The 27553-nt window shown below is 33.8% G+C and overlaps 7 protein-coding genes across 14 annotated transcripts; 4 read left to right on the top strand and 3 right to left on the bottom strand.

Annotated features, from left to right (window-relative positions):
• The first annotated feature begins 15 nt into the window (after positions 1 to 15).
• Positions 16 to 2276, top strand: LOC122407048 (LYR motif-containing protein 2). The gene is made up of 4 exons (XM_043413015.1): positions 16 to 139; positions 929 to 1279; positions 1863 to 2003; positions 2121 to 2276. Exons 2-4 carry the CDS (start codon positions 1208 to 1210, stop codon positions 2196 to 2198), a joined length of 291 nt encoding a protein of 96 aa, XP_043268950.1. The 5' UTR covers positions 16 to 139; positions 929 to 1207; the 3' UTR covers positions 2199 to 2276.
• Positions 2086 to 5313, bottom strand: S2P (membrane-bound transcription factor site-2 protease). The gene is made up of 6 exons (XM_043413002.1): positions 4659 to 5313; positions 4282 to 4560; positions 3757 to 4107; positions 3434 to 3592; positions 3032 to 3289; positions 2086 to 2679 (listed from the first exon to the last, which is right to left on the bottom strand). The coding sequence occupies exons 1-6, from the start codon at positions 4731 to 4733 to the stop codon at positions 2317 to 2319; spliced, it is 1485 nt and encodes a 494-aa protein (XP_043268937.1). The 5' UTR covers positions 4734 to 5313; the 3' UTR covers positions 2086 to 2316.
• A 271-nt stretch (positions 5314 to 5584) lies between these two features.
• On the bottom strand, positions 5585 to 7444 carry IscU (Iron-sulfur cluster assembly enzyme). Its single transcript, XM_043413014.1, has 4 exons — positions 7268 to 7444; positions 6364 to 6588; positions 6201 to 6279; positions 5585 to 5885 (listed from the first exon to the last, which is right to left on the bottom strand). The coding sequence occupies exons 1-4, from the start codon at positions 7355 to 7357 to the stop codon at positions 5791 to 5793; spliced, it is 489 nt and encodes a 162-aa protein (XP_043268949.1). The 5' UTR covers positions 7358 to 7444; the 3' UTR covers positions 5585 to 5790.
• Positions 7445 to 7971: 527 nt separating this feature from the next.
• Positions 7972 to 9756, top strand: Spase22-23 (Signal peptidase complex subunit Spase22-23). The gene is made up of 5 exons (XM_043413013.1): positions 7972 to 8389; positions 8725 to 8798; positions 9037 to 9125; positions 9309 to 9412; positions 9503 to 9756. Exons 1-5 carry the CDS (start codon positions 8247 to 8249, stop codon positions 9630 to 9632), a joined length of 540 nt encoding a protein of 179 aa, XP_043268948.1. The 5' UTR covers positions 7972 to 8246; the 3' UTR covers positions 9633 to 9756.
• A 128-nt stretch (positions 9757 to 9884) lies between these two features.
• LOC122407045 (Fibroblast growth factor receptor 1 oncogene partner 2) lies at positions 9885 to 12262 on the top strand. Its single transcript, XM_043413012.1, has 2 exons — positions 9885 to 10537; positions 10941 to 12262. The coding sequence occupies exons 1-2, from the start codon at positions 10151 to 10153 to the stop codon at positions 11160 to 11162; spliced, it is 609 nt and encodes a 202-aa protein (XP_043268947.1). The 5' UTR covers positions 9885 to 10150; the 3' UTR covers positions 11163 to 12262.
• Positions 11440 to 22072, bottom strand: Oscillin (glucosamine-6-phosphate isomerase Oscillin). Of its 8 annotated transcripts, XM_043413008.1 has the most exons (8): positions 21833 to 22042; positions 21584 to 21724; positions 14295 to 14460; positions 14098 to 14147; positions 13392 to 13542; positions 12363 to 13006; positions 11828 to 11909; positions 11440 to 11654 (listed from the first exon to the last, which is right to left on the bottom strand). In XM_043413008.1, exons 5-7 carry the CDS (start codon positions 13513 to 13515, stop codon positions 11832 to 11834), a joined length of 846 nt encoding a protein of 281 aa, XP_043268943.1. In that variant the 5' UTR covers positions 13516 to 13542; positions 14098 to 14147; positions 14295 to 14460; positions 21584 to 21724; positions 21833 to 22042; the 3' UTR covers positions 11440 to 11654; positions 11828 to 11831. The 8 variants fall into 8 exon arrangements, with proteins under 8 accessions (XP_043268943.1, XP_043268945.1, XP_043268942.1 ...); XM_043413010.1 differs by lacking the exon at positions 14098 to 14147 and having other exon boundaries at positions 11786 to 11909; positions 21833 to 22045; XM_043413007.1 differs by lacking the exon at positions 14098 to 14147 and having other exon boundaries at positions 13392 to 13552; positions 21833 to 22041.
• A 1713-nt stretch (positions 22073 to 23785) lies between these two features.
• On the top strand, positions 23786 to 26877 carry LOC122406219 (E3 ubiquitin-protein ligase RNF8-like). The gene is made up of 4 exons (XM_043411528.1): positions 23786 to 24360; positions 24633 to 25494; positions 25984 to 26412; positions 26500 to 26877. The coding sequence occupies exons 1-4, from the start codon at positions 24253 to 24255 to the stop codon at positions 26547 to 26549; spliced, it is 1449 nt and encodes a 482-aa protein (XP_043267463.1). The 5' UTR covers positions 23786 to 24252; the 3' UTR covers positions 26550 to 26877.
• Positions 26878 to 27553: the final 676 nt, after the last annotated feature.

Below are 27553 nucleotides of genomic sequence, written 5' to 3'. Positions count from 1 at the left end.
CTATTATTATTATTATCCCACAGGATCTTTCCTCGAAGTTCCGGAAATTCGCTTACCCTGGATCGCTTTGTCTCCCCTGCCTCATAGAAAATCGTCAACAACAACGACGATACATATTTTTGGCCTTTCACGTACACACGTAAGCTTCCTACTGAGATTATAAAAACACACATGCATGCCATAGATGCGCAAGTGTACATGCATGTGAACATACACAATTCACATTTATAAGGAGAATATCTTCGTAAGATAAATTCGTTCCCTTGCGCATACTCGATGCGCAGAAAAATGGAAAATCGCTATGAACGGGGTTTTGAAAGCACAGGTGCTGCTCTCTGATGGTATATCGCTCTATTTTATAATGAACGAGATTTCAATAGTACAAAGGTATAGAGGAAAGAAAGCTAATTTGGAATACAAAATAACGTGTATAAGGCTATCCCAAATTAGCTGCACTTACTCTATATAATAAAAAAAACAGTCAGAGTAAAAGCTCATAAAACGTAAAAAACGTAAAAAAAATATTATTCAATTGGAACAAATTTTTACAAATATTACAAGATGCCATTTCTCAACATTCCACGAAATCGAACTTCATATTGTATATATCCTGACCGCATATTATGATGCCTCAACAAAGTATTCCTATATTCTAACGTAATGAGTCTCTGCTCCAACATATGCAAAGATGGTTAAAAAAAATCAAAACAGTAATCATTCTTCTAGACGAATTGTGAAATACGAAAATGAAATGAAGTTGCGTATATATTTAAAGAATGAAAGATATGTAACATATGAATGGAAAATACTGAAAACAATCAATCTTTAAATTATTGGATGAAATTTACTTACTAAAATGTACAACTTATGGGACCATTTCACCTGCGAACATATATGAAAATTGACCGTATTATCTACAAATTTTCAGCCAAAATAGACAAAAATCTAGCACACCGGTAGAGAGAAAAACCACCTATTGCACATTACCCAACGCAACCGCTACAAAAAAGCGCCACTCTAGAACATCCCCATCATAAACATATGGGATGTGGGAAACGGAAAATTTTCTACCTCGTCAGTCTCGCGCTATCATGTTACCGGATACCGGTTGAATGAACGAGTGAATCGAATATTTCAAATGTTTACAAAGTGTATGAAATTCTACTCTGGAAAACGAAAATCAACTGTGATTAATTAATAATTAAAAATGATTTTAAGCCGATTAAATATGGCAACCAAATTGCCCAAAACTCCCAGAACTACTATGAGTCTTAAGGAGGTTAATGAATCACTTTATTTTATTCTTTAGTATATTATTTTGAAACAATATCGGTTTAACCTTTCTTCAGAATTCATCACTATTTTTCTAACTGATGGTTATTTGGATTATTCCACTTAAAATTTTTCTTGTACACATCAATCGTAGAAATTTTTCATGAGTGATGATACTCAAAATGAATATAAAATAATATCACTGGTATTATGAAAAAAAAAAACAAAACCTAAACAATTTCTTCAAATTTTCAATTGTTAATGCAGTTTAGCATTTAAAAAGTTTCGTTTGTCAGTTTCGTACTAAATTGATGATCAACAATTTTCTCCATTTAAGATTCAGATACTACATTCCAAACCTGTACTATCAAAATCAATTTGTCTTTCAGATTAAAATCAGGTTTTTTAACAAATTGGAGCATTACGTTTTTCAATAGTTCCAATAAACTTTCTTCCTATTTAATTATTATAAAACATTCGAAACCAACACCGATTTCATTGAATCATTTGGAAAATTTATTGTTGAATGATAAATTATAGACTTCAGTACCAAAATTCAATTCTTCAACTTATCAAATGCTTTGTTCCAGTTTATGGTCCATCAAGAAGTCCTTAAGCTGTACAGAAATATAATGAAAACAGTACGAAAAATTCCAGACAAGCATGATCGTGATTACATGAGAGATTGGGTGAAATCTGACTTCAGGGCAAATAAAGATGTTAAAGATGAAGTGAGTGTCTTGCGGAGATTCCTCAAATGCAACTCGTCCCAACCCAAATGTCCTAAACTCATGGAAAAATTCAAACAAAATCTTTCAAATGATTATCAAAACCTCGTTTATTTACAGTTTGCAATAAAATCTTTGATTGTACACGGAGAAAATTCATTGCGGGAGCTGCAAAGAAATTTGGACCGAACAAAATAACTCCTGAAATTGACTAGAAGTTTAGAGAAATGGCTGATATTCGTAACAAAATAAATATAAATGTACTTTTGAAAGAAATACGTATTTCTCTGCTTCTTTTTTTAATTGCTACTTACAGCTATTTATTCATAAACATTGATGGTATGTTCATAGCGAGAACAAAAGTACCTATACAAGTTATTGTGAGTGCTATAGCGTGACGAAGGCTCTTGTGACGTACTCGCGTGCGTAACAAACTTTGTGTAAGTACATTGACAATATGATGACCATCGAAGAAGAAACAAGGAACGACGTTCACGACCGCTAGACCAGCCGATATTATTGTTATATATTTTGCCAGAAGAGCCTGAGATTCGGGCAAATCAGGATTCAAAAATTGATATTTCGGTATCCAGTCGGATATTTCTACCGTACGATAAATATCCGCAGGATGTCCGAAAAATAAAACGTCTTTTCCGACTTTCCTCTTCAATTGAACCACCTGAAATCAAAGTTAAGTAATTTTATCAACCTGCAAATAAAGGTCTTTTAAAAAAAATTCTATTAAAAGTATCCTACAAAATTAACAAATTTGACAATTAATTGACTCTGTGTTAAATAATTTTTTACGAAACTATTTATATTCAGGAATTTTCTATGATTTAATTATGCAGATAGTCGAATTTTTTTTACAAACGACAGTAGTTTTATATCTATGGGATTGAATTGTTGGCTGTGTAAGCCAATGAATTATAATTTTTTTTCGAACAATCTTTAAACGGGAAAATAGTAATCAAGGGAGCTCAAAGAATATTTATCGCAACAAAAAAGTAAATATTCTCACTGTTTCTCACCTTAGTTGTATTGTCTAATGAGGGTCTCATGCAATGTGTATCTTGAACCGCACAATGATAGCTCGTTTGACAATAACGATGAGAGCTTTCGATGATCTTTCGAGCAGGTAAACAAGAGTGAGGCGGTAATTGTAATGGCGCGGACTGAGGGCCTTCAATATATTCGAAGCAAAGACTGCCGGCACTCTCGCTATCGGGAGTACAGCAATTAACCACTCCGTTTGGCATTGTTTTTGCTGGAGCAGATTCATCGTATTCCTGAATGGATTGATGATTCAAAATTCAACATCGTTTTCCCACAATAAGAAATAGTTCCAATAGTTTTATTGGAAAATTGCGAAAATAAATAATAACGATCAAAGTTGGTTGATAATCAAAAATGGTATCAACCAAAATACACACCTCAACTAAATTTTGAGAGACGCAGTAACCAGGAGTTGGGTGATTCACTGCTTCAAGTATGCAGTTATACCAGTTGTCGCTGTTTGAGATTGAACAGTCGTTCAAATTGTAAACTACGTCCTGAGTCATTAAACCTGTTGGCCCTAACAAAGGAGAATTCTAAGAAAAAAACAAAAACAAAGTATGCACACACAAATTACTATTTTTACGAACTTATCATCGAAATAATAGTTTTGCAAATGTTTCCATCAACTATAAGCATTCATTTTGATTTCTATTGATGTTTCAAAAAATTATTCTCATGAATAAATATGAAAACCTACAGTAGTGATAGTCTTGACCGAGACTCCAAGTCCATAAGTGTACAGTGGTGCCCAGAACCATGAACTCATTGACAGTATGAGAGCAGCAAAAGCACTTAAGACTATATTGTGCCATATTCCAGCGCACAAAACTCTCAATTGATTCATCACTGGTAAAGACGCCAATTGTTCATTGCTCATTGAGACATAAGCTACTGGCAATATGTAAGCAATCAGAATACCAACTCCAAATAATTGGACATCTTCCCTGGAGGCTGCGAGAGCATGGCCAAATTCATGAACTATGCTGCACAGTCCTAGAGTCACAACGTAATATCCAATGTCACTGAAGGGCACATTGACTCCGGGTAACTGAAAGCACAATAAATTATAAGGTTTATGATTTAAATTGAAATTCAATTATCTAATATCGGTTGCTCTTGTTTGATCTCTTCAATGGACAATGCAAAATTTTTCAAAATGGACATTTGCTTTTGTAAAAAAAAAAATGAAGTATACAAGGAGCAAAAAATTGTTTTTCTATACCATGAGTTCCAATGCCATGACAGGTTCCCCTCCACTATTGGAGGGTACGCTGGACCACGCGTCGATTGTCATTTTAATAACAAGGAAGGAAGCAATAGGCAGCAGAACAATGCTAACAATAGCACCGATATTGAACCAAAGGAACCAAAATCTTGATCGATCCATCCCCCATCTTACAACTGCTCGATTGAAGGCAGCGGTTGACCATTTCACACACAGTGTTTGTATCTCAAGTCCAGTATTTTGAAGAAAGTAGAGATATGGATAGTGGGAACAAGACTGTGTGAAAGTTGCAGTTTCGAAAATAAACTTTACATTTGAACATTTTTTTTCTAAGTTTTTGTCTTCAAGGAGTTGAATCGTAGTTCTTATCTTACCCGAAAGATAATGTTGAAAAAGAATAGAGAACAGTGGATGAAACCGGCTACTATTAACAATGTAACGGCATCCATCGTACCGGCTCAAGATTTTCTGTCAGATCTTCAAACGCATAAACACAACACTATATTTTTTCTAACTTTTGTTTAATAACTTTCTGTATTCGCTGATTTTCAAATTTGTTGAAACTTTGATTCTGTTCGTGGATAATTCAAGTCAATAAAATTGATCGTACGAATTATAGCATTTTTTCCCAAACGCAGAATTAAATAACATCGTTATAAACATCTACGATCTTTCGAACGTATCAGTATAACTCGGTAATATATATAGTTATATAGTTCGCGTGTTTTTTTTTACTATGGCGCGAGCGCAATACACGACGCAGAGAGAAGACGGCACCACCACCCCACCACGTAATCGTATGGTTCGTGATGAATGGAAATGAGTACATGCTCTTATTCCAGTTTAGTTATATATCAATATAGATTTGGGACGGGGGAAATTTTTGGGTACAATTTTTGGGAAATACAAAATGCATATCTATTAATATATAAATATACCCGTCTGTATATACAAAACCGGACCGGAATAAAAGCACCGTGTAAACGTATAGTCTGCAATGTTAACCAAGCACGGTCGTGTAACCAAGTTTCAGCTTATTACGGGATAATGAAGTTATACCCACCTCATCAAGTTACCCGTATTTTCAACTTTATCGACTTGTGATAACTAAAAATATTTATTTGACCTTTCGATAATTAAGGAATTGATTTTCTCTATTTCTTAAATCAGCTTCTAATGAAAAATTGAATGTTGCAAAACTTTGAATTTCACACAAATTTCGGTGTTTTAGGGATAGAGACAAATGGAAAATTAAAAATTATGGTCGATTTTTTATCCACTTCTAACACGAAAGCTCGAAGACTTTGAACTACGTATTAGTATATATTTTAAAAACTCTGGTCCATATGCACAAAATAATTACATCTTTTGAGATACATCACATTGGACAACATCCTTCAACAACCAAATGTTCGAATTAATCCTAATAAGACTGTTTTCACCAGATTTCTACTTTTGTTCTCAACTTTTTATACATTGAAATTTTTTATGTCATCCTTCTCAGTTTTAAGCCTTAACAGCATCAGTTGTTTTATCAGTTTTTTCCTGTTGCTTGATACGATAGTCTGAGAGAGCTGCCTTTATAGCATCTTCGGCAAGCACTGAAAAAATAAATTAAAACAATTTTCACAAAAAATATATGAAATAATTACTGCAAATAACAATCATTTCAATCTTCTCGATGCGTCAAGAAATCGAATATAAACTTCGTCATGCATCATTAACATTGTCATTGAAAAAAAAAAAATAATCTATAATTAAACTTTCCTATAACAGTCAAAGAACGTGTTATGCTAAAGAGTGCATTAATAACGTTTTTACCTTATTCCTACAATACAATAGGAAAACCTTTCGATAGTAGAATTCACGCATACATCGAAATAGTTCATTTTTGTGTGAAAATTGGGCATACTTACTGGAACAGTGCAGCTTGACAGGAGGAAGGCAAAGCTCTTTTGCTATATCCGTATTCTTTAATTTCAGTGCCTGATCAACCTGCAAACAAAATATTTATTTTATTAATGACCATGAATGGAATTTTGGATGAGCAAAATACTTGATCATGGTAGGTCTTATTACAGTTTTGCCTTTCACCCATTCAGTAGCCAAAGAACTAGAAGCGATGGCCGAGCCACAGCCAAAGGTCTTAAATTTAGCATCAACGATTTTCCCATTTTCATCCACCTTGATCTGTAGTTTCATGACATCTCCACAGGCTGGAGCTCCGACCAAACCTGTTCCGACCGTTTTATCATTCTTATCGAGACTTCCAACGTTGCGCGGATTTTCATAATGATCCAAAACCTGATGAATTAAATTCTAAGTATAAGAAATTACGTCACATTTGTAATAACATCTGTGCCAAAAAGGTTTCTACGTTCAATTTCAATATTCTCAAGGGCATCGATGAATCAGATTGATGACGCCAAAATTGCAACATTGGAATCCAACAAAGTGAACAAAAAAACATCTGTAATTCTCTAATTGTTTATTTCACGTATCATTTGTGAAGGTTTGAAAACTACGATTTGCAAATTAGGGGAGGAACAAAATTGGAGAATTACAAATTGGTTTTTTAATTCATTTTGTTGGACTCTTTAGGTTGGACACTTTAGTGTCATTTAGTGCAAGTTCCAGCGTTGATGACTATTTATGCAAATTCGAACGAGAAATTTTTATGATTATTGTATTTCAATCTGAACATACAAATACTGAAGGCTCAAATTATATTTGCAGAATTTTCCAATATAACTATTTTTCCTCACACAGTACAAACTTTGGAAAATTCATGTCTAAGTACTAACGGTTTATTCGATGGCAGAGAGAATTAAACATCCACGGTGCTTGAGTAATTAATACATATATTCGTGATAAACATAAAATTTTCCAATCCCTTGAGTAAAATCAAAATGGATACAGTTCCATTTTCGGCAAATATCAAGCAGAACTGGAGGTTAGATATGATTAAAATGCACATATTTACGTTAGGGTGGTAGGACACGCTTGGAACGCTACGTGTAAGATTTTTCGAAGACTCGATAATTTTCGGTGGCAACGTACGCCACAGAGCCATTGTTTAATTAATTTTTTAGAACGATATTTTTTTTATGCAAGTGCTTTGACGGGCACCGCTTTACAAGCTGCAACATAAGTGTTGCAGTTAACCGCGCAATAATAAATATAAATATAACGATGAAATGAGGAATATACATGATGCGACACCTTGCAGTCAAATTTTAAAGCTCTGATTCATCCACAAGATGTTCGGTCGGTAAATATCCTGATACGCAATTTATTCCGAGAAGCTTTTGATATATTTGGAAGAAAATATATTATGAGCTATTATGCTATTTTCATTTTATCGCAGAACAAGATGTAATTTTTTTTCTCGAAAAATGAAGAATGTCCGAATGAAACCATGTTTAGCTATCTCTCTCTCTCTCTCTCCCACTTGTGCAACTGATAAATTATCAACTTCCCTTATAAATAATAAACAAATTACAATTTTCCAAACTTTGACAGGATTTTCTGGGTTTTCCTAAATGATTTCTAAACAATTATGAAAACTGGAATAAAAAATATGAATAATTATTTATTGATTGTCGATTGGAAAAATTACGACAGCAGCGCTGTGGAGGAATAATCATTATCCAAGCAAATTTCAGGTATCAGAAAGGGCAAATCCCATATGTCGTCGTCAGTATTCTCTCTTGCATAGCGTTCGGCTTGTTTAACAACTCGAATTTCCGTGGTTCCTAGACTGGCCGGTGAAATCGTAACACGTTGAGCTTGATGACGTTGGGATCGGAAAAAAAAGATGGATTTATTCAATCTGTGTTGATGAGCGTGGTGCCAATTAATATAAATTGTATTCTGCATTGTTATTTTTTTTAGTTTTTTTTTACCGTAGATACATCAAATTAATTAAGTGGGTCGTAAACGAAATAATAAATAACAGCAAGATGCATACTATTTTGACGAGGGGAAACGCTATATTGGCGTACACACTCAGTGTCTCGGCTTGTTTGACTTTTTGCTGCTTTTTATCAACGGTGTTTATTGACTACAGAGCAAATGCATCGTTGAATACTGTTAAAGTCGTAGTGTGAGTATAAATACAATAAACAGTTGTTCGCTAATTGCTCCTTACGAATTTCATTTCTTTTTCTGCATTTTTTATGTTTTAAGGTAACGACCACTTTTCTTGGGTTCCATATTTCATGCGTTTCAAAAATGAATCCGTTTACAAATATTTAATGAATGAGTATTCTCAAGCAAAAATTTCAGAATCTTGGAGGATTAATCTTTCAAATGCTGATAATGATACACTTGTATTCTCAAATGCGTTCCTTGGGGATAGCTATCTTTGGAAACACTTTAACCAGATGCCTTTGTAAAAAAGCACTTATAAAATACTAATGTCTTACCAAAACGTTACAGGAAAAATGTACCCGACTACAGCGCTTCGAGAGAAAAGAATGATTTGGGATTTCTTACTTTTGATCTACAAACTGATATCCTTTTTATCACATTTTTACAGTCAATCACAAAATTTTCTCTGTTATAAAGTTAAATAATAAGAGTTTGCAAAAATCTAATAAGCCAAGCTTTTATTTGTGAACAAGATATTCATGATAGTGCAAAATAGAAAATTATGGTTCAGTTCTGACATAATGACAGATATTTTGATTGCTGACAGGTTATGTGTGTATTGAAGTTTTTTAATTAGTTTTTCCTTAACAACATTTATACATCTCACTCCGTTGTTCAACTGGAATGTCAAGCAGCTATTTTTGTATCTTACAGCTGAATATCAAACTGAGGCTAATCAGCTGAATCAGGTAAAAATAAATATTGAATATTATGATGCGTACTGCAGAGTTCAATATCTGCTGGAAAAAGTTCAAACTGCATCACCTTAGCAAAAACTTACAAACACTAATAGTAAAAAATCTGTACGAATGAACAGTCAATTGTTTTATTTTTTTTTAGTTGCATTAATATCACATAAATTTACTTGACAGATTGTGCTGTGGGACAAAATTGTTCTGCGCGGCGACAATGCTGTTCTTGATTTCAAAAACATGAACACAAAATATTATTTTTGGGATGACGGCAACGGCCTTAGGTAATAAACATACTAAATATTTAGGTGGATATGATTATATGAAAATTTGAATGTTGTATTTTTTTACACAATCATTATGTTTATTCACAGGGGCAATAAAAACGTAACATTAACTTTGTCGTGGAACATCATTCCGAATGCTGGATTACTACCGAGTGTTAGTGCATTTGGATCTCATACTTTTGCATTCCCATCAGAATACACAACGTCGCGAGTATAAAAACCAAATCATCTCGTTGCTGGCTCTTAACGAGCCTATTTAAATGCATTTTCGAAATGAAACAATTAACGAGACATCAGAAATCTTGTACAATATAAGGAATCTATTATAAAAATTGAACAGATTTTGTCTTTATTTTCATTCCTTCAAGTATAACTTCCCCGAGCATTCCCAATTTCCTGCTTCGAAATGGCTGACATTCACACGTCTCGACAACTGTTCAACGTTCGTTTCTTTGCTTCCAGTAGATGTCAGTGCAAACAGCGCCAGCTGGTAGCCGCAACGGAATGGTGAAGAATTTTGTCTCGTAACCAACAAAATATAGTTTTCAAGAAAACATTTTCTCTCTTCTTATTAGCAATAGTATGTTAATTAAAAAAAAATTGTCGCAAGAAATTTTCTGTGAGTCTGTCGAATTTTGTTTGTGCTAGTGGGAAATAAGTGTATCCTCCGGACGCTCAAGTTCGAATTTTGACCGAAATTGCTCGTTTTTTGTTTTTTTTTTCCTTCGATCAGAAATGTCACTTACATTTCAACAAATAATATGCGATGCCAAAAAACTCGTTGGTCGAATATCCGATCATGAAAACACTGCGGACAATTTGATCAGCGAGATTCAGTCTGTGTGTAATCAAATTGACGACATGAAACAGTATCAGGAAGAAGTTGATCTCCTTAATACAGAGGCTAAACAAAGACCTCATAATGCTCTGATCGCTGGTATACAACAGGAAACTCGACATCTCAGAGAAGTTCAAGCGGAGAACAAAGAGCTAAGAAATGCATTGGAGGATCATCAAAATGCTCTTGAATTGATTATGTCCAAGTATAGACAACAAACTGCATCTCTGATACGCAAAAGCAGACCCGACGTTTCTGCTCTACGTAATTCCAGATATGCTAATGTAAGGCTTAATTCAAATTCGATCTTTGAATAACTGGATAATTTGCATTAACTTTTCATCATGTTCTTTGTTTTTTGAAAGTTCAAACAGAAAATATATATTTTTCAATACCTCATAATGTAACTTTGTAGGGCATATTTGTACCTAGAAATGAAGAAATAGTGATTATTGAAAATTTTTTGCTTTGTCAAATTGAAGCATTGGATCAAAGTTTCTTTACCATTATTGTTTCAATACACTTTTACAAATAAAAAAAATTTATTTGAAATTGAATTCAATTTAATTTCATTAAAAATGATTTATAGAAAAAAAAATTCAATTGAGGGAACATCTTTCGAATAATATAAAAAAAAATAGTTACAAGAATGTAAATAACTCTTTCAAAACTTAATGTAATCAACAGATTATAACAAGTCAGGCAGAGAAAATCAACGAAATGGCAACAGTCATGCGGGTTGCTGCAGCTTTGGACGAAGAGAGTGAGCTCAAGTATAAAGAAAATTATTCAAGGTTAGCGGAAGAGAATAAAGTGCTCCGGGAAGTTGTCAACATTGCGAATAAGTACGGTTCTCTGAATCCTGGACCACCGGTAGACAACAAGACTGTGCAGACCGAGCCAGCATGAGATTTGATATCACAAGGAAATTTTGTATTGAAATTCATCGCGTTACTAACCACATGATAAGTCCGTTTTCATTCGTATCACAGATTTCGTCAGATTCATCATTTATTTTCACAGGATAAGCTCTATGTTTCTTGGAAGAAAAGCTTTATCAGAGACACAGGAGAAATATGTGGCGATAGAATTATTCGGTTCAGTGGGGGCATAAGGGGGCATTTTAAATTAAGTCAATGAACGGACAAAAAAATATATATAAATATTTATTTGTGTTAGTTAAGTATTGAAAGTGTGAAAATATTATTTATTATTCGTCATATGTATAAAATTCATGCTATCGTAGCTGGCCAATTATTATAAATTTATAGGATAAAAAAATGCATTAACAATGTCTTGCACACAAATGATACGAGAAGTTCGGACACAAATTACGAGATATCAATTTCATGGCGTTGGACCATCGTCTTGGATCAGTTTGCAGTGAATATCCCACAAGCTCTGAAACATAAAATAATTTGACCAAATGAATACCTGATTGAAACAAGCGATGAACGGATATTGCTTTTTTTACTTGACAGAAATATATAAATATGCAACGCCCAAAACCGTCAAAACTTTTTTGTATTTACTCAATGAAAAGCACAAAATAATTGTACTGCAGAAGTAACAACCATTTTATGAGGCATTCAAAACGCGGCGAGGTATAGCCTGCCCATCCTCTTCGATCAATTTGCGATGAACTTCGCTGAGTGCCTAAGGGAATACACATTTTCATTTGAATATTTTAATATTCCTAAGATTTTCTACGCTTCGAATAGAATTGGGAACCTAGAAATTCCAACATCAAACTTGAATACAAGTCGACTGATAAGCAGATTAATTTTTTCCGATCAAAATTAATGCGTTCGAAATAAGCACTAAATAAAAAAACAATCTGATACACATCAAATAAACAAAGTCAATAGTTTTTGTGGAGATCATGTTCTCTTCCGTTACATGCACTAGATTGTAACTGAATGATTGTAATGCATGCATGATTGTAACTGAATTCAGAAAAATTATATAGTATACTATGGCCGTTAAATACAATTATTTCTTTCGCACGATTTGAGCGTCCTTCAAAATGACTTTTTAATTTATAAATTCACGTAATTTATCAAAAACTTTTGTTACGAGTTCGCGACAAAATTGTGATGATTTTTTTACCTTAAAGTATTTGACCGTTTTGACACGTAATTCGAGAGTCGCATCCTCGTCGCATATAAACAGAGTTCTGGGATGTTGTTGAAAAGCTGAAACAGTCCACATATGATTGACGCCTTCCTCAACGGCTTTATAGAGAGCAAAAGCCTTGTGGGATCCAGTAATGAGGATCATGACTTCTTTGGCATCCATAACAGTCCCAACGCCAACGGTCAATGCCTGTTTTGGAACTTTCTCGATGTCATTACCAAAAAATCGTGCATTTGCTTCAAGGGTGTCCTGGGCCAAAGTTTTAACTCGTGTTCTCGAAGCAAGAGAAGAACCTGGCTCATTGAAAGCAATGTGACCGTCGGGTCCAATCCCACCAATGAACAAATCAATACCTCCAGCTTCCTTTATTTGATCCTCAAATTTATTACATTCCAGAACAAGATCTTCTGCATTACCGTCCAATATATGAACGTTTTTTGGCTCAATGTCTATATGCTTTAAGAAACTGTTGTACATATAATAATGATAAGACTCTGGATGATCGCGTGCTAAATCAACGTACTCATCCATGTTAAAAGTTTTCACGAATCTAAACGACACTTTTCCAGCTCTATAATATTCGATCAACTTTTTATACATTCCCAGTGGAGTACTACCTGTAATAAGAATCCATACATTCAAATTGCTATGTGGAGGTATGTCTAGAAATGGACATTAATTATTTTAGAAACTATTTTTCTAATTATTTGGAAACTAATTTTTCATAATTTTTTTATTGAATTTTTAAGACTTTTCTTCTACGACCGAACTTGTAAAAAATTTTTCTATACCACCCAGTACTTGAATTATTATGGAATAAAAATATGGGTATAAAAAATTGAAGCTGAAAATCCTTGTAGCCTGAAACAAAGTACTTTGCATATGCAAACAAAATAGGAATAGCAAATGGCAACGATCCATATGAAAAAAGTGGTGAATTTACAGCAAACGGCATATACCACTAATTAAAGCAAACGCTTACAGAAAGTAGAATATTCTTACCAGTTGGTAATCCAAGGACAAAATATTTATTTTCATTAGGCTGAAAATCATTGATTTTCTTGACAACATATTTTGCCGACCATGCAGCTACGTCATCAATGGAGTCACAAATTATAAGGCGCATTGTTGATTATTCTTCGATTGACTGAAACTAAAAAGGCCTGCAATATATTCATAATGAAACTAAAAAAGTCTGTAATATTTTCATAATCTATTATCCATTTAATACATTCAAGTATTTCGAATTGGATTGTTTTTTCAAAAAAGCAATTTTAGAATAGGGGCTCATGATTAATATATTTCTATGAATCAATACTCAAATTAGATGCTCAGTAAGATAAAAAAGTAAATTGACCTTGTTTTTTATTCCAGAAAGATAAAAAACTGTCCTCCATAGATATTATTCACTTGCAAAATATCTGATATGGCATGCAGATCAAATATATGTTGGAGAGAATATGAAATTATGAATGGATAAAAATAATGAGCTTATGTAGTTATGTCTTTCATCTTGTCCCGCTTTATAACTTATCATTGAGATATTGAATCGGTTGAATTCGATTTTAATTATATAGTTATTGTTCATAATTAGAATAGTGAAAAATATTTATTCAATCATATCTAATACAGATTTATTGTTCAAGCGTTCAACTATGCTTAAATAGAAAGTTAATATTAATCGCAATCACGAGAACGAAATAATTACGGTTTTTATCGCACTTGGGGTGTGAACAGATTTGGGCGAATGACCTCGACCTAAAAAAAATCTGACATGTTGCAAAAAATTGTAACGTGCTCGCGATTCTTGGTAAAAATATTATACACGATAAATCAGCGGTGACTGTTATACAATAATTGTTGTTGTAAACTGTATGATGTATGAAAATTATTTTGAAAACTCACCTCTACACAATAGTAACGAATCAGAAGGAGACTATAAGACGCTAGTTTCCAAGTTGCCAAGCGACAGTTATTCGTATGTACTGAGTTAGAGATACAAAATTTACAGAATTTATCAGCTCCGAGCCGGACGCGTATTATCAGCTGACCAACCCCACTCACCTCGCTCCTGTCAACGGAGTCAGATTTCTTATTCTTCTCTTTTACGGCTATCTCCCCGAATAAAGCGGGGCATGTGGGCTACTTAAACTTATTAGCCCTGGAATTTCGACTTAAAAAAATGTTTCCAAACGCCAATCGTTTGACGGTTCGTTTATCGGTTTTTGTTTGATCAATTTAAACATTCGTTCGGTTTTTTTTTATTATAATCATTTTTATAAACGTAATTGAAAATTCCATCAAAATTCGACGCGGAATCGATGACGAATATACGTTTGTTTGATCAAGAAAATCTATTCATAAGAATCTTTATCAAAAAAAAACGAAAGACATTTAATAAACTTTTGATTATATCTCCGAAAAATATTGTCTTTGTTCTTACGCAATTTCGTAATCTGTGACGGTTTCGTAATCGTTTGGTAGTGATTGTTTGATAAATTGGAACGTTTTTTGGCTATAATAACTCTAAAAACGAAAATGAAAATTCCGTCAGTTATAGCCCCAGCTTTTTTGGATTTTTAGGTTATATAATCGGGTCCTAATCAACGTGAAATCGTCTTACGGTGATAAGTATACCGTAAGTAATCATAGTTTACGTACAAGAACGGAAGAAAGATATTCAATAATTTTTTGAAATGTTCGATAAATTTTACAAAATTTTTTTGAAAAAGTAAGCCAAAAATCCTACATGATTTCTCCACATTTTATATGTACCCTATATTCGCCCCCTTGTTTAACGAAAGGAGAAAGAAAGATAACTCGTGCAGTTGTGTAATTTTTTGGTCAAAACGAGTAGCGAGCTGTAATTGCAGAGAAGCAGTGTATGTATTGGCTAAGAAATGATGCTACAAAACCATCAGATCTTGACAAAAGTGCTGATAATAGAGGTAACCGTGAGTGCCGTCACATGCGGAAAGGTCCTCTGATGATGTTAATTGAATATTACTGTTATTTGGACACGAGGTTTGGATTCGCTTTTTTTTTTTATTAACTTAGTGAAAAAACGCACTTTTTATTGGTTTTTTATAAATCGAAATAAACCATTGGAGCTATGGAAAAATAACCATAAGACGAAAAATAGAGAATAAAATTCGAAGAGAATGAGCCCTCTGGGATTTAAAAATAACGTTTTTTCAAAAATTAATATTATCGCTTTTTTTGAAGTTGGATCTTTTTTGCATGATGGGAGGTATTGATAGATACTTCCTGTGTGCAAAATCAAAAGACGCTGTCCGTTAATTAGTTTTTTTAGCAATTGTACTCATATAGTGTAGTTTAGGGTGCTATATTTTTCACCAAGGCTGGACACGCTCTGGAATTCGTCTAATTTCAACTCATCAAACCAATTTTTAGAAGTGTTCAGCTATGAAACGTCAATCTTCGTTTTTCGTCGAAATGCGAAGAAAAATAACTTAAAATTGAACGCAAACACGAGAACGATGGCGGGAGCGCGCAATAGTGGTCCAATGCATGGTGGGGGTCGAAGAGCAGCCGCGCGGGAAGGCAAATAGAAGTGTGTCGAGGGTCTGCAGGAATGAGTAACTCAAACGAACGTTTTCAAAATAATATACTGTAGCTGTCAAACGGTTTCGCTTCGGTTAAACCCTAATTAAACCTCGCTGACATATAAATTCAAAAAAGCTGGGACTAACTTTGACGAAATTTTGACAGTAGCTATCTTTACACCAAGCTTATTTCAGTCGAAACTACAGCGAGCTACCTTTCAATCTCAAATAAGTTGCAGAACCGATAAAAATGGGTGAAAATAGAGAAAATCACAGTTATGGATTAGAGAAACTTTTGAGCTTACGATAAAAATGTCGAATTAAAAACATGTCGAGCTCTGTACAATACTATAACTTACTGCAATCGAGAGAACACCAAATAATGCATTGGCTACAACACAAAAATTGGGTCAAGTGAAAAACCAGTACCTTTGGCTGGAGTATAGATTAAAATTGATGGTGTTGGTTCAAATTACAATTATAAAATAAATATACTGCAATGTCCAACGTCTTGATGAAATTTGTCATGAAACGAACTCTTCAAAATTAACTGACTGCAAACTCGCTGCAATGATTAGCCGGTAGCTAGTTTTCGCATCGACCATCCCAAAGATGGTAAATACTGCTCCACCAGGTGTCAATCTCTATTTCGATACGAAGAACCTCCTATTTTTTTGGATGGGAGATGAATTTGTTTCAAAAAATATTGGCAAAACCGTTCCAAAAACAATGAATCAAGTTAATCGCCTATACATGAGATGTCTTTTCTCGTAAACTAGTTTTATGTGAAAAATTTGGGTAAATATTTAGTATCGCGGCACCACCTAGAATTGGCTTCAATTTTTTTTAAGGCTTCGTTTTAACTTGGCAACATCACGACTAGTCATATTATGTTGGCGCATGACCTTATTTACTTATAAAAAAATTATTTACAAAATTTGTTCGTTTATAAAATTTTACAAAATCTATATATTTATATAAGTACGTTTAATGGTTGATTTGAAGGCTACATGGATGGCAAACGTTGCGCTCCTTGGCTGGGCTACTCCGGGGATTTTGACCTAAAAATTCCGGGAGATGACCCACCCATTTACTTTTTTAAGAATTTTTTGAATTTGAACAAAGAAAAAAGAAAATTCCTGAGAAGTAAATGGGTGGGAATTTTTAGGTCAAAATCCCCGAAGTAGCCCAGCCAAGGAGCGCAACGTTTGTCATCCATGTTACTAGTGAATGGTTGTTTTGAGGAAATTTTTTTTTTCTGCGATCCAAGGTCATGCGCCATGATGATACGTGTAGTAATAATGTTTTTTAGTCATAACATACCTGTAAAAAAATTTACAAGCCAGTTATAGGTGGTGCCGCGATACTAAATATTTACCAAAATTTGGGACATTGTTTTTGCCGATGAAATATCTGGAGTTTATTCTTTTTAGTATTAAGTGAAGAAACTTTTTCATCCAGGGTAATGCAAAATGATGATTCATGTTATTGGTTCGGTTGGGCCGGAAATGGTAATTATGTGTATATAATACTGTCACTTATTGTTATTCAATATTCAAAATGTTGAAAACGTGTATGCAGATTTTGTGGCTGGAAAATTATTCTCACAATCTGATTATGTCATTGGATTCGATTTGGGAATCTATGCATTCGGTTTAGAAGGCACTTGGACTTATTAGACTGTAAAGGTATTGGCGATGGCGTGCCGTTGTGGTATTTATTAGCTGCATAAAAATTAGTAAAAATATATTGAACAAAAATGATTTAAAATTATGCCTAACCAAATATTAATTCATCGAATTTTTAAACTGCATTAACATACTCATTTAATATTTTCTCTTGACAATTTTAATTATGGATATTTTTTCAACTTGATTTTCAATAATTTTTCGGATAAAAAATTATGTACATATGTAATTACAATTCCCAAAAATTATTGAATATAAATTCCGTCTGAAAATGAATGTTTTCATCTGCTTGAATTTAAATTTGAGGTCATTAAAATTATGTACATATTTCTAAATCAGACGAGTACTCGAGAAAAAATTTGTTAAATTAAAATTCGAATGAATTAAGGAGTTTCGGTACAGAATGTTGCCATGCTAAACCATGCTAAAAACATAAAAAATTCAAAAAAGTTCAGAATTTTATAAAATTTGGTGAACATATTCTTTAGTGCCAAATTTGAGAATACAAATTTTTTAAGATTTTTCTTCTACACAGTTATCGAGTAATTGATCACTAAAGTTCACGTGTATAAGCAGAACGTTTCCATATATATATAGGTATATACATTCCGGGCCGATAACTAGGTAGAAGAAAATTTTGAAAAAATTTGTGTTTTCGCTCTTGATGCTGAAGAACATTATCACCAAATTTGATCAATTTCTTAATATTTAGACTTCTGTACCGTAACTCCTTAATATTTGAAAGAAATAAAATTTAAGATCATTAAAATTATGTGCCAAATTTTAATTTGTTCAAATTTTAATAAACATCAATTTTTATTCAAGAATTTGGCTTAGGATGCCGGTTTCCATTTTAGAATAAAAATTTGGTACATAATTTTAATTCGGGAATTAAAATTCAATATTTTTACTCTTGACAAAATTGAAATGGTTCCGACAACTCGTGATTTCCGTTTAAATCTAATTTTGTATTTTATTTTTTTTATTTTTTATGAAAATACCACAACAGCGCGCCATAATTGGCAGAACTGAAGTCTCCTCTAATCAACATCATACGCTGCCTGGGAATCAATGATTCGATAAAGAAACAATTAGCTCATTTCTTGGAGAAAATATCGAATTCTTTTGGAATGAAGAAAATCCATTTTTAGGATTGAAACCCAACAGGGACTTGCTCGACAAAGATTTCTTGTATAAAAATGTGTATTTGAGCATTTACACAAACTTGTCTTCAGAGATGTTTTTTAGAAAAGAAAATTATTTCCTTTCCACCCAGTGAAGATATCTTCTGCTTGTTTATAATTTGAAATTCTCTCATGTTTTAACAATTCGTGAAATTCATAACTACCAATATACCACTACAGATCCTTTTTTCAAACTTAAAGCTTAATTTATTATGAAGAAAAATCTTGTCCAATTACTTCAAAAGTTAAATTTGTATGCATACTTCGCCAGTAGATTTGAATAAAGAGAAATTACAAGAACAAGACGTTTTCATAACTAAAAATGTTGTCAGAAACGGGTTTTAGTAATAATTTGCAAATAATACCAAACCAGTGAATTACTTTTTGAATATGACTGACCATTTGACATCAAAGAATTGGTACGAATTCGATAAATACTGTACTTCTCGCCGTTTCAAACGAATTTTTAATATTCGTGAATGTTATAATTCGAAATACTAACTAATTGCGAAAACGAAACTCAAAAATTAATAATATAATCTTTATTTTGTATGTTGTTTTCAATAAAAATGTTCAATTGAATCATGAGTTTATTGTTATTTTGAATCTATGTTCGACCTGTTTATATATACTGAAATTTACTTGCATCTCTATAATTTATGCGAATATTGTCGAAATTTCAAATGTTTTGCAACTATAAAATCACTTTTTGCAAATATTGCAAAAAATAAGTTGTTTGGGTCTTTGAAACGCTTTTTGTAACATTCAAATTTAATCTAGTAAAAAAATATTACCGCACGACGAAAGCGTATACGCGATTATGTTAAACATTTTCATCGTGTGCCATTAACTTCTACTGCTAGCAACCCATCTCAATCCCAATATATCTCTTGATACACTGACCAAACGACAAAAAAGATCCAACAAAATAAGACACATTTGTCTTTACAAATAATCTTCTTGCATCTATGTAATTTGTGATCGAGCGTATGCTTCAAAGATTTCGTATCAGAGTCTTGAGTTACGGTAGAAAATGGTGATGGTTTTTGTCATCATCATCTCCTACCCACCTACTGCGCCGTAATAAAATGTACACAACGTTTTTCAACTTATCAGTATACATATCTAATATATACCATTACATTAATTTTTCACTTAAAAATAGATATGATAAGAATGACAAAGCAATAAGTTTCCTAGAACTGCTGAATACACATGTCTTGATCAAAGGAAAACTCTTATTACTTTTGATAATTCTCTCAATACAGTTAATTTTCGACGGTGTTATTTTTTAGTATTGCTTTCAAGCATGTAATTGTTTCTGAACTTTCCTCAATAAGAGCTTTCTCAAGCAGTGTTTGACTTTGGCGAAGAAAATGAAGAGCTTCATCTTTTAATGCTTTGCAGGAGAACTTATCCCCAAAAATGATGTATTTGACAGCATTATCTTCACAGAGGTTTTCCAACATATACACTTCGCATATGGTTTTTAAGGGTGAGACTTGATAATAATCTGCTACTGCTAATATTTCGTCAGCCATTTTGTCTAAATCAGTTACTTCCCCGGTGTACAAATAATTGAGAAATTCTTTGAATACCTCTACTTCCATGTCTATGACTTTGATATCATTTTCGTGTTGCTCTTTCATAGGATTTGTGAACATTGCTTCAAAAACCTTGCTGTGCGCCGCGAGAATTACTTTGTGTGCTGGAATTTTGGAATCTCCCAACTCTAATGTAACATCACAGAGAATATTGGAGCGAAACTTCTCATTCAAGTTTGATAGAACATTCGATGAAAAATTTTTACTGTCTTGGGAAAGAGTTTTGAGACTTAGCGCTGTTTCGTTAGAGGATGTAACAATGTCAAAAGATGTTACAATCGTTATCTTCACTACCAAAGTCACTGTATCGTCTAGACAATTAATCTCTTTTAGCACATAATTCAAATGCCCTTTTCGTAGTGATTGATAGGGGAAGGCATAGTGATAGGTTTCGTCAATTGGCTGGTGGTGAATCCAATCGAAAGAATCAAAATTCAATAGGGAAACAGTTACTTTGATTACTAGAATGTTCAAAGTGTCTGAAAATGTTATTTTCAAAGGCCAATCATCATTTGTAGGTCTTAAGGAAAGCTTGCAAGTATATCCATTTGTCCCATTGAGATAAAAATCATCAGAATCAATCCTATCTTCGTATACAGTTTCGTAAAGCAGCGACCAATCTTTTAATGTCCATTTGTATTCTGTGGAGTATTTTTTTGCATGGATTCTTGATTCATTGAAAAATTGCACCATTTTTTTCCACCAATAATTTAAGTTGGTCTTCAAGCAGTTCAAGCGGACAAACCTACAAAAAATTTGAAATAATATAAATTGTAAGGTTGATGAGTTGTTCTCAGAGGTGCAAACATATAAAAATGCCAAATATTTTAAATGGCCACATTATTTTGTGCAATCGAAAATGATCTAAAAAATTTCCATTGAAAATTTTTGTTGAAACAATGTTATCTAAGTTGCCACATATTTTTTTTCTCATAAATATGATAACTAATCAATCCAACAGGAACTTTCAGGTTTTCAATTCCATTTCCAAAAGAGAATTGAAAAAATTTGGATGAGAGATCGTTACGTTCGATCATAAACTTTGTTGCTATCAATATTTTTTTTTCGAATATATGTAAGTAGCTTTAGCCACTAATCTCATTATGACACGATAACGAGAGCAATTTTAGTAGATTGATCTCGTAAAGCTACCTGGTACGAATTTTATGAGATCACGATTACGTCTTTTTCCTTCCTGGTTCCTGTGAATATATATTGATATGACCACGGAACTGCTCAAAAAGTGATTTCACTGCTTATCCAGTTTCGCAAATTCAGGAGAATTACAGCGCACTGTGAACAAAATTTCCGTGATTAATGATGTAGTAAAGTTTTTTTCTCCAAATTAAAATATTTTGAGCACAAAGACAGCATACAAAGTTTATTTCGCATAGAACAGACCGGTAGTGTTTCTTTGTTGCGTGATTAGAAGCTTCGGATGACGAAATATCGTCGCATCTTCCTATATGGACTACCAAACGACAGAAAGAAATTGAGATGATCCTACGACATTGAACAACGGGCTAACACGATACACGAGATCCGCGATGCACGAGACCCCACCCTCTATCCCCTACCACATGACAAGAAAAAGATATTCTCAGAAAAAAAGCGGCAAGCTTGCTACGTTTCGCCGCCAAAAGTTTCGCTTATTTTTGCATGGATTTAAACTGGGCCGTGTTCAAAAACATGACTCGTGGTGGGCTCGTGGGTACACGAATGGTGCTTTCGAACGCGACCCTGCAGGAACTGAAGAAAAAAGAGCGGGAATCCCCAGTATTGTGCTTATTGATTTAATTACTAATGGCCGTTTTCTCCGACGCGATTCAAACTCAGTTCAATTTTTTTCATATAGTTTCGAGATAGGATAAACCGAGTTTAAACTCAAATTAACGTTGGAAAAAACGGGCATAAATCCTTCGATTATTATGCTATCAGGTACATAAGAAATTATCATCTATAAAAAAATGATAAATTTTTTTCTAATGAATTTACGTAGATAATGCACTAACTACCAAACAATTCGTAGATTCAAAAAAGCAGAGGAATTTCGTAATGTAGATCATCGCGATTCTTCGTGATTATTGCACTCATATAGGGTGTGTTCGACTTGGGCGCTTACACGCTTTCAGCGTCCGAACGTCCTATAGCACTGCATATAAACGTGAGCGCTGAAAGCGTGTAAGCGCTCAAGTCGAACGCACCCATAAGCACATAAGCATGTTGAGTGAGCCACGCGTGCGTACAACACTCAACACACTTTAGAAACAGAGATGTATGCGCATATCCTTCATCATTTTTTTTTTACCTCTCCAGTGCGGTCGTGTGGTGCCGCTCGTTGTACCAAATTTGTCTTAAAAACCATTTTTCACACTTATTTTTTAATTAGCGGAAATTAATAGGGTGCTTTCATACGTATTTTTGGCGTCTGGAAACCATGGCACAAGTATTTTTTCAATCTAGTCAATAGTTTTTGAGTTATACGTGTTTTAAACTTTCAACCCGCCCTATTTTTCCAATGTTGCCGGGGACTGTCGCAAAAAAAAATCATTCGATTCAGCATCGTCATCAAATTAGTCTTAAATCAAGTTTCCGGATTGTTGCTCGTGAGTTGCTCCATTCCTGTATTTTTGATTGGACTATCAGAGGTTTTTCTGCAAGGTGTACAGCAAACTATTGACGACGCTTTCACAACGTGATACAAAGTTTATTGTGTGGCATATTGAGCGGTGCTAAATGTTCTTTCACTCCATATCAATCACCACGGAAGAGTTGTTTTTTATAAGTTTTTGCACAATAATGATAGAAAAAAAAATTTGTATGATGCCGCGCTTGTCGTTGCGTTTATACGTCTGTCGGTAAAGAATCTTTTGCTTGATTATGTTGCAACTCCGTCCTCACCGTCCTCACTGCTCTAAAAACTTTATTATGGTGTCTTTTTTTATTACGAATTTCCTCATAAATGGTAAATAGTAAAACATTTTCGATTCCAAACAATATATTCTACCATTCACAATCAGAGTGAGAAATGTGTAAGAGTATGGATCAGTCGACTAACCTCACTTGGAATTTTTGAAATTGAAATTCTCTGACACGGTTTGACCGATTAAAAAAAGGCTCTGTCAGCCTACGCAGAACGATGGCAAAAATCGACTGATAGAGCCTTTTTTTAATCGGTCAAACTGTGTCAAAGAATTTCGATTTCGAAATTTGCAGCTATCTCTCTCGCACTAACGGTTGCGATATACCGACTGAGCCATATCCTCTTAAAACGTTTTCGATTTGAAGTAAACGCGGTGACACTGGTTGCGTTCACGTCATGTTCGATTTGGTGCGATTACAAAATGGCGGAATCAACAAGTGACCTTGTTCTTTTTCAATTACTCGACGAAATGATACTGGATTCATTGGAAAGTGAAGACAGTGCACGCGGTGACGACAAATATAGTATGATAACAGAGATAACAGACGATTCTCTCTGTGGCTGCGTTCAACCACTTGAACGGCCACCTTGCTGATGTTGTTACAGATGTCACTAGTTGCTATTTTTGAAAGTGTTTGGATCAGACCAAACAAAAACGTCTTTGTTTGTGTCTCGCGATCATAACACAAGATTCGTTGACTAAACTTTGGATGGACTCAAATAATAAGTTGATGCAATTGTTGATTTGTGTTCTTTTGGTAAAAGAGACAATCTTAACATATGCTCGGATGAAACTCTAAGCAGAAAAAACATAGAGCCTGGCGACAAAATTTTTCGTGGTTAGGTTAGCTACAACGTGAGACGCAGGACGATAAAAATAACAAATATTCATATCACAATGGAAAGTCTCAAGCGTTCAATGAACGACGACGATCTGGAACCTGTGCTGGTTAAACTCAACAAGGAAAATTCAATATTCCCGGATATACATGTCGACAAAAGTGAAGTATGTAGAAGCATTATTTTCATTTATACAAATACTCAGTTTTGAAGTTCCAAAAGAACGAACACAACTTAATATACCAACTGCATTTTAAAGTGTAGGTCATTCAAGGTCTTACCTATGGTTTCTCCACTTGTTCTTCATTTGTTGCAAACATATTTTTTCTATTAATTACTGTTCTAAAGAGATCTAGAATATGACTATTGAGCCTTGGAATGTTTTATTGTCCTTGAAGAATATCATTGAAGCTTATTTCAATTGAATGTAATTTTCAGTTTAAGATTGGTCGAGCGAGGAACAGCGACGAGATAATCGCACATGTATTAATATCTCGTAACCACGCAGTTGTGAGATGTGCAGAAAATGGTGATTGGACAATAGAGCATCTGAGTTCCACAATCACCTTGTTGAACGACATTCCCCTGGAGTTAGGGATGCCAAAAAAATTGTTTCCCGGCGATGTTATACAATTTAGTGCTTCTGAAGAATTTAAATATGAGTTTCAACTTTGTCCAAAGTCATTAATCAACAATAAAAGACAAAAACTTAACGAATGTTTCATGGAAACTGTTATGACACAACAAAAGTCTTTTGCAGCGTCTCAAGAAACAAAGAGAAAAGAATTGGAGAAAAAATTGCAAACAAAGCAGAATGAGCAGATAGAGCTCAAAGCTCAGCTCGATGAGCTATTAAAAAATCAAGAATTGGCGCAGGACAAAACGCAGGATCTCAACAACAAAATATTGGACCTCCAGAAACAAATAAAAGCTGGCAATGATGCGGAAATACAACTCCAGAGCTCTTATAATGATTTATTAATGACTCTTGAAACAGAGCGAAAAAAATTCGAAGATCGTCTAAATGAGGAAAGAAGAAAATGGCAAACTGCCCTTGACACCAGCAAACAGGAGAAAGAAAACATTGAAAAAACTATGAGAGAGCAAATGGACAGGTGGCGGGAACAACAGCAAGCTGAATGGGCTGTTGTAATGGAAAATTTGGTCAAACAGGAAAAAACTGCTCAAGAAAGACTTTTGAACGAGAAAAATCAGTTGGAACAAAAGTTGAAGGAAACTGAAGATGCTCTCAAAGAGCAAGCTGCTTTGACCGAACAATTACAATCTACTACTGAAAATGGTACTTATATTTCACCTCAATCGAAAAAATTATTCTTTTAATAACGAATCCAACAAAATGTTTCTATGCTGTTCAAATTTTAGAAAGAGAAAATTTGCATTTTTGTTTGATCAGTAGAAACAAAAAAAATATCAGTTCACACAGAAAAAAAGGCAAAAAAATAGACATTCCTTTATTTTGATCGCAATAGCTGTGGAAAAATTTCATTTTTGGAATTCGCAACTATCTTTCGTATTTGTGACCCTCAATTAAATATTGCTTTTAATCGTTAGAACATTAATCGCAGATTAATGGTAAACGCTGGACTTTCCAAATCTAACATGCGACACCATTTCTATTCGATTATTCAGTATTCAGTGTTTTTTAATTGTACAATATTTTATAATTGTAAATTATGAATTCGTAATGCAATAGTATTGCAAATTCAGCTTTTACCTGACCCACGGTTCCTCAGCATTTTTTACGTAATCGTGTGTTTGTTTGTTGCAGTCGGGAATATAGATTTATCGAGTACAACAGCGCCGGAATGTATATTTGTACAGTTATTAGATGATGGCACGACCGGACAAATGGACGTTTTAGAGACGATAGACTTGACGGTAGACAGTCCATGCTCATCGAGCAGCAATCGTGATAATGGGGTCATCAACAAAGTTGGTGACATTATGGACGAACAACTGACTTGCAGCATTTGTTCAGAAATATTCGTTAAAGCCGTAACCCTCAACTGCACTCACTCATTTTGTCATCACTGCATCGTCACGTGGATGAAAAAAAAACGCGATTGTCCAGTGTGCAGAGCCGGAATAGTTTCGGTCAACAGATCAATCGTTTTGGACAATTTTATCGAACAAATGGTTGAAACTCTGACGCCTCAACTACAGTCACGTAGAAAAGAACTGTTGCAGGAAAGAGCAGGTATAATTATAACTCTTTGTATTATTTGCCTTCTAACGTTAACTTATCTCCAAAGTTCTGAATAAACATGAAAAATTTTGTTTTCAGCATTGGAAAAACCTTTTGTGCAAATAAAAGTGAAAGGTAGAAAAAAATAGAGGAAAGTATGTCGGACGCAATATTCTCAACATCAAAATGATTTGTTGTGAAAACGAGTCGTGCATCTTTTTTGGACTCAGAGTATGCGATAAAATTAACAATTCTTTTTTTTTAAACTCTGAATAACTTTATTGGACAAATTATCCAATAATAAATTTCCTTGTGTTTGTCTCAGCCATAAGTACAATCGGCAAAAACAAAAAGTACAAGCTCTATTAATGTAAGCCACAAAAACGAAGCCTTAGTCTAAGTTATTTATATTACGACATACTGAATTGTTTTCTTTTTATAAAAGTTTAATAATAAAAGCGTTAGTACAAAACCAAATGGTACCGCTGAACAATTGCAAGCACTTACTTATACCTTAGAAAAGTTAACTTAAAAAAGTTAGACCATAAAATTTTATCGGTTTGCTTCGATTTTTTAGGACCCTATATTTTCGGTATAACTTTCACCTCGAATTATATTGACAATCTTATAATGATTCATTTTCCTATCTGAGCTACGATCTTTATTTTGTAAATCTATCACATAAACCCTAGCGATACGAACTTTGACTGGAGTCGATATTATTTTTGAGTTTCTTGGGCCGAAATATATTGGAAATCTTGAATTTTGGGTCCCATTTCAAACTCTCTTGTTGTCACGAATTACAAACCAAGTGAATTCACTCTTGTTAAGCATTCCAAAATTTTAACAATTCAAGACAGTATTCATTTCTAGGTGTAATTATCATTTGTGATGTGTATTTTTTCCTCCATTATTTTTATCGAATTTTATTTATTTCGAAATAAATTATACTACCGGAAAAATTATGGATAAATACTAAGTGTTGAATTTTTAACAACTTTGGGGTCCCTACATGTATACCAATATAAAAAAAGGCAACGTATTGTCTAAAGAAAACTGGGGACGACTGTGCTATTGAATGATCGTCGAAGAAAAGACACATTTCCAGCAGCACTAAAACTGATAAACTCATCGTCGTTTCTCAGTCGGTAAA

The sequence above is a fragment of the Venturia canescens genome, chromosome 2 (genome assembly GCF_019457755.1).
Source record: "Venturia canescens isolate UGA chromosome 2, ASM1945775v1, whole genome shotgun sequence".
NCBI lineage: Eukaryota > Metazoa > Arthropoda > Insecta > Hymenoptera > Ichneumonidae > Venturia > Venturia canescens.
This window is presented reverse-complemented; position numbering and strand designations above follow the sequence as displayed.